The sequence below is a fragment of the Rhamphochromis sp. 'chilingali' genome (genome assembly GCF_963969265.1).
Source record: "Rhamphochromis sp. 'chilingali' genome assembly, chromosome: 21".
Lineage (NCBI taxonomy): Eukaryota > Metazoa > Chordata > Actinopteri > Cichliformes > Cichlidae > Rhamphochromis > Rhamphochromis sp. 'chilingali'.
Window position 1 is genome coordinate 15,168,984 of NC_137949.1, and position 6,000 is coordinate 15,174,983.

General features: G+C 46.8%; 1 protein-coding gene across 1 annotated transcript; it reads right to left on the minus strand.

The window, feature by feature from the left end:
- Positions 1 to 2,063: 2,063 nt before the first annotated feature.
- insm2 (insulinoma-associated 2) lies at positions 2,064 to 5,218 on the minus strand. Its single transcript, XM_080870251.1, has one exon. The coding sequence runs from the start codon at positions 4,926 to 4,928 to the stop codon at positions 3,000 to 3,002; it is 1,929 nt and encodes a 642-aa protein (XP_080726377.1). The 5' UTR covers positions 4,929 to 5,218; the 3' UTR covers positions 2,064 to 2,999.
- Between the last annotated feature and the right edge of the window lie 782 nt (positions 5,219 to 6,000).

Genomic DNA, 6,000 nt, shown 5'->3' on the forward strand with positions numbered 1-6,000 from the left:
AGACAAGTCAAACCAGTGTTGCAGCATGTTGAGTAGTAAAATTAGCAGTGCAGTATTAGTTCATAACAGCCTGTGCCATGTTAGAAAGTGCACACAATGCCAGTCGGTGTGAGCAGGACTGCAAAGAAGAAGAAAAGTGTCCTTTAAGGAATCTGTATATTTGTACTATTTTGTGTGTGTGTGCGTGTGTGTGCGAGTGTGTGCGCGTGTGCTGGGGGGGGCAGAGGTGGGAGTGGAGGCTGTAAAGAAAGCGATAAGTCTATTTTTATTTTTTTTTGTGCGCAGCACAGACCTGAAATGATAAAGAAAGTTAGTTTCTCAAGCCAAAAAAAAAAAAAAAAAAAACGTTCTCCGTGTTTGAATCCAGAATAAAAGTCTGAACTTCCTCTGATGATCATTAACAGGACCGACCGATGGAAGAGGAGGCACTTGCATATATCATTTTGTTTTCTTCTGATGCTGTAAAACGAGCACTGATATTAATATTAACATGTTGGGGTTTTTTCTTTTAATTGACTGTAAACTGAGTTTTGACCCGAACAGGAATGTTACTGTATTTTTAGTCAGTCCTTCATCTGAGGCAAAGAACCACAGCTTTTTCTTTCTTTGTTCCTTCGAGTATATGTTGTATATCTATATGAGTATAAATATATATATACACACATACATAGTAGATATATGAATATCTATAAGAATGTGTACAGTGTAAGGAAGCTTGTTGTGCGTGTGTACATACGGTTATAGCTGCCAAAGCCAAACTGTGATTGAAATCCAAACCACAGACTTGCTAGAAAACAAAACAAAAAGTAGGTTAGCGCTACAAGATTTCAAGCTTTCATAACCAGCTTGCTCTTCATCGTCCAGGAATTTAAATTCATTCTACGTTGTTCTTCCCGTGATGGAGCTTGTAAATCTGTATGGAGGGAATCATCATTCTCATGAATTACTGTAAAAGGCTGGTGGGTGGGGGGAAAGGGGACTGGTATTTAAAACACACTTCCGCGTGTTGGGATCTGGGTCCACAAAAGTCCACTAAGAGTTGGTTTAGTGCTTCATTTTCAGTGTTTTGTAGGCAGTTTTCAGGGTTGGGGGGAAAAAAAATACAAAAATGAGAGAATCACCGCCAAAGAAGGGGAAGAAAAAGAGGTGTCATTGAGGGAGGGGGCATCAGCATGCAGTCGCAACACTACCACTTTTTTTTTTTAATGTATTTAACATTTTCAGTTTCTCTTTCTGTGAGTTTAGAGGAAAAAAGGTTAAACGAACGCTCTTCCCGTGTCTGTTACTGGTGAAAGTTTTGTTACTGTTCATTTCAGCCATATACTCTATAGATTAAAGGGATTGTGTAACAATTTTCTTTTATTTCAAACTTAATATTTAAAAAGGAGGAGATCAGATTCATGTGCACTTACTTGAAGTCAGCTGAGGTTTGAGTCTTCCCTTTAAATTATTTACTCTTGTTACTTTTGTCACTGAGGTCAAAGCACCATTGAATGGTTGAGAGGCCCCACTGCACCCTGATCTCTACATGCTGCGTGTATATATATGTGTGTATGTATACTAGAGGTCACCGAGCCTGCTCAGTTCACACCCCAAACTCCGTCCCAGCACCGAAACCACACGACGGCACCATGTTTACGCGCGCTAGTGGATTAGCGTTCAGATGCTGCTTTAAAGATCCACGGGTTGTACATACTGTTCTTTTTTTGTCCCCTACAACTAGTTTCCACCCAAAGAGCATGAATAAGTCATATCGGCGTCACTCTTCATCTGAAGAGGAGAAACAGTGTAAATCCCCCACCTGATGGATACTACTGATTACACACACTGCATGCTTTGACTGCGCACACACTCCACAAACTGTCAACTGTGTGAACATGTGTTAACGCCGGCCACACGGCAAGCGTATGGATGTGCCACGATGGAGTTTGACAATAAAACAATTCGTACCAGTAACTGCCAGAGTTGTGTGGTTAATCAGCTTCAAAACAATAACAGCAGCAGGCTGACAGCGCAGTGTTGATTGGACTCTACTCACATTTATTCACAATTGTGTCATTAGTTTCACATTCAGCCATATCAAAATAGGACCGTACAGTCTTCATAGAACCACACGTTACATTTTTAGCATCATAAAGGCATTTAGCAAATATCTCAACATGAATAATCAAAGACAAAAGACCTTTTTTTAATAGCAGTATAACATTAACTGTTTCATTTCTGTATGAAAATATTTTATAGCTGAGAAATTAATGATTGTTTTCTCTTTACTCTTATTCATTGATCTCTGTACATTTGTGGTTTGAAAATTTAGTTTTTTAGGATGAGAAGGAGGAAGATCACCCATTATGGTTACACTCCTAAGCTTTAGTGAACATAAAAACAAATGCCAAGTTCAAAATGACTGGCTGTTGGGCCCATTTTACTCACTCTGGTGGTGGCATTAATGAGCTTTAGTGCCAGGTTATTTGCAAGAAAAGCTGAACTGTAAGTAATAAGAAGAAATAATTTAATCGGTTAACATTATTCTGGATTATTTGTTTTGTCCGGTAACTTAAAATATCCTCTTTTCCCTTTAAGGAAAAGCGAGCTAGGATGGTTGTGTAGAAGCCAGTTTCCAGGCAGGGTTTCAGCACCTTGGACAGTTACAGGTCATCTTCAGCATCTTTTACTCATAGCATATAGTCCAAATATACTTCAGCAGAACTATAAATGTGTTATTTAAGCACCCAGAGAAGAATCAATCAGAGGTTTGTGGTAGATTGATAGCTTTGTGGGAGAGGAAAAAAAAGACATTTTGAGATGTTATTTTATCAGATTTTAGTATCTACGAGCAGTTTTTGTGTCCAGGTGACCATTAAAATTAATTCAATATTTTAAAATAAGTGCCCGGAGGTGTTACCAAGATGGCTACCGAGTGGCGAGACTTGCTTCTGAAAGGACTTCTTGATAAATAAACTTTTTCCCCCTCTTTTCCAAACCACAGTTTTGCGCGCGACTCACGGCCGCACGGTCATCTGCAGCAGCATCACCTGCCGGTTCTCGGTGGGGTGAGACTTGTTGATGTGTCTCGTGAGTCCCGGGGAGCTGAAGAAAGTGGAGGGGCAGTGTTTGCACGTGAAGATCTGTTGCTGCTCCTGCTGCTGGTGGTGGTCGCACTCCCCGCCACCGCTCTCCTCTCTGTGCGCGTGGAAAACGTCCCCTCTGCGTCCTCCTCCCAGAGTCTCCGCCATCAGCTCGTCCCTCATCGCGTGCCACAGCCGGTGCTTGTCCCTGATTTCGACCGACGGGAAGCGCGCGCCGCACAGGTGACAAAGGCACACCTGGCTCTGTCCGGAACTGGGCTCGCGCGCTTGGCCGTAAGATGCAGCGGGCGGAGACGCTCGCGATGTCATCTCGTGCGCGGCCAGGTGTTTCTTCAGGTAAGCCTGCCGCCGGAACTTCTTCCCACAATACCGGCACTCGTACACCTCCTCCGGTAACGACTGAACAAACGGCAGAGGCGGAAGCTGCTGCTGGGGCAGGTCCGCGCGCTCCTCTGGGTTCAGCACGAGGAGACTGGACGGCGGGCTGTCCGCGGCTCTCACCTGCGGCTGCAGGTCCAGGCAGCTCTCGGCCGGGTTCCGGTAACGCGGAGAGGAGTCGTAGCGGGGAGGCGCGAGGCCGTCGCCGTCCGGGCTGTCCCGGGACCGCGCGTGGAGCAGCAGCAGAGACTGCTCGCGCCTCATGCGGGAGCTGTCCAGCGCCGCGTGGTGCTGATTGGTGTTCACGCGCAGCAGCTCGTTCTCCTTGCCCTCCAACTCCACCGGCGGCCTCTCGTGCTGAGCGAGCCCTCGTGCCTCTTTGAGCGAAAGGTTCTTGTTGGGGGTCGGGGTCTCACCTGCCGGGCTGCTCACTGGGCGCGGCTTGTGCCAGCGGCGGTGAGAGGCCAAGTTGGCCGGGCAGCTGAAGACTTTGTCGCACTCCGGGCACCGGTACTCCACACGCACTATGCGGGAGCACTTGTGCTGCGCAAGGGAGAAGGGGTCGGGGTACTCCTCTTTGCACAGCTGGCAGATGAACTCCCCCAGCGGCTGATTCCCGCCGGGGCCGGACGACTTCTCCCGGTGCCTCCGCAGCTCGGGGCTCTCCTTCTTGATGCGCAGACCCAGAACCGGGGAGGTCGTGACCTCGTCCTCGAAGTTCAGCTTCCGGTTCACTTTGGGTTTTTTCGTGGGGTTGCTGCACGCAGACTGTTTGCTGTGTCTGCTGCTGCTCGGCTCGAGGAACGAGCGTTTCCTCGCCACTTCCTGGCTCATCACGGTGAGATGCGGGAACAGGTGCACGTGGGGAGGGTCATACTTGTCACCGTGACCGTAGGACGGCGCGTGGTGGCGGCTGCTGCTCGCGAGGATCCTCTCGATGGAGGCGGACACCGAGGTCGGCGTGGAGCTGACCAGGAACGGCAGGTCCGGCAGGTCGGGTACTGGGGAGGACGGCAGACACCTGCCCGTGAACAGCAGCTGTTTTTCTCCTTCCTCGCGCTGCTCAAGAAGTCTCGTGCCAACCGGTTTAACGGGGCTGCAGGAGTCTGTGAGTGGCGGAGGCGGCGGCGGGAAGAAGCAAGAGAAGTCACCGTCGGGGCTCAAAGCGTCCAACTCGCTCTCAGGTAACTGCGCGCGCCGGTCCGCCTCTGCCTCCAGAGCGGACTCCACGTGCGGGCTCCACGCCTCCCTGACACCAGCGGAGTCCTCGCGGGACACTGGGAACTCTCCGTCCTGCCGCTGAAACGGGAAAACACTGAGCACGTGGCTCTCTGCTCCGGTCGCTTCACAGCTGTACCCCCCGCCGCCGCCGTTCCGGTCACCCTCCGGGTTGTTGTTGTTGCTCCGTGACCGGTATGACGCCGAGCCTCGCCGGTGTCTCTTTACCAAGAATCCTCGAGGCATTGTGGCGATGACAGCGCGTGGCACAAGCACAGCGGAAAGGACAACAACTCTTGTCTCGAGCCCACTTTCAAGTAGAGCTTTGAAGTGGCGGAAAGAGAGAGAGAGAGGGGGGCGCGCGCAGGTATGATGAGTGAACGAGAGAGAGAGAAAGAGAGCAGCCTATCCGCGTTAACATTTTTTTCCATCCAGCCTCACGGACACCGATAGCTTTGACTGAATGCTGAAATTCAACATTAGACTAAAAATTATAAAAGCACAACAGCGAAGAAAAAATAGTGCCAGGCAGGGGCGTGTCCAGGTGGAGGTGGCACAGGGTGGCACCTGCCCCATGAGGTATGATTTTAAGTACTTTAAATGTTTTTTATGCTAAAATTTCTGTAGCCTACTATAACTTAAGTAGAGTCCAAGTATGGTTAAATGCTAAAGTGTGTTTAACCTTCAGGTGTTGAATATATTTATCTGCGCTGCTTAGTTTTAATCATAAATGTTTCCTGCCACAAAATTTCCAGTAAAACGGTTTTGATTACTGATTTAAATTGTAGTAATTTTTTTTAAAACAGCAGTAAACCAAATTACTCTAAACTGAAAGCTCTAATTGAATCTTATTGTTTTGTTTCCATAAACAGTCACAAAATAATAAACAAATCCATCCACAATTAAAACAATCATTGGCTGCAGCTCTGTAGAAAGCAATCTCCTTATTAGTTTTTTATCCTCTGGAGTGGATATATATGCATGTTTTTGTTTTAAAATATAGGGTTTGATTTTTATTGTAATTCCCGTGTAACTGTTTCATAATTAGGTATCAGTAATTGGGATATTTTGAGTGGTTCTGCACAAATATTTGAAGTATTACTTGTCTTCAAACAAGATGTTTACTCAGATTTTCTTCAGACTTCTGTTTCAAAGTAAAAACAGCCCAACCATGATGACTTCACTCTAAGTAGTTATTGATTAAAACATTACGACGTCACCACTTCATCTATAATTTGGTACTGATGATACTGTAATAAATAATTAATATAAACCTACCTTCAGTTGTATTTATTTTTTGCAGTATCAATTGTGTTTT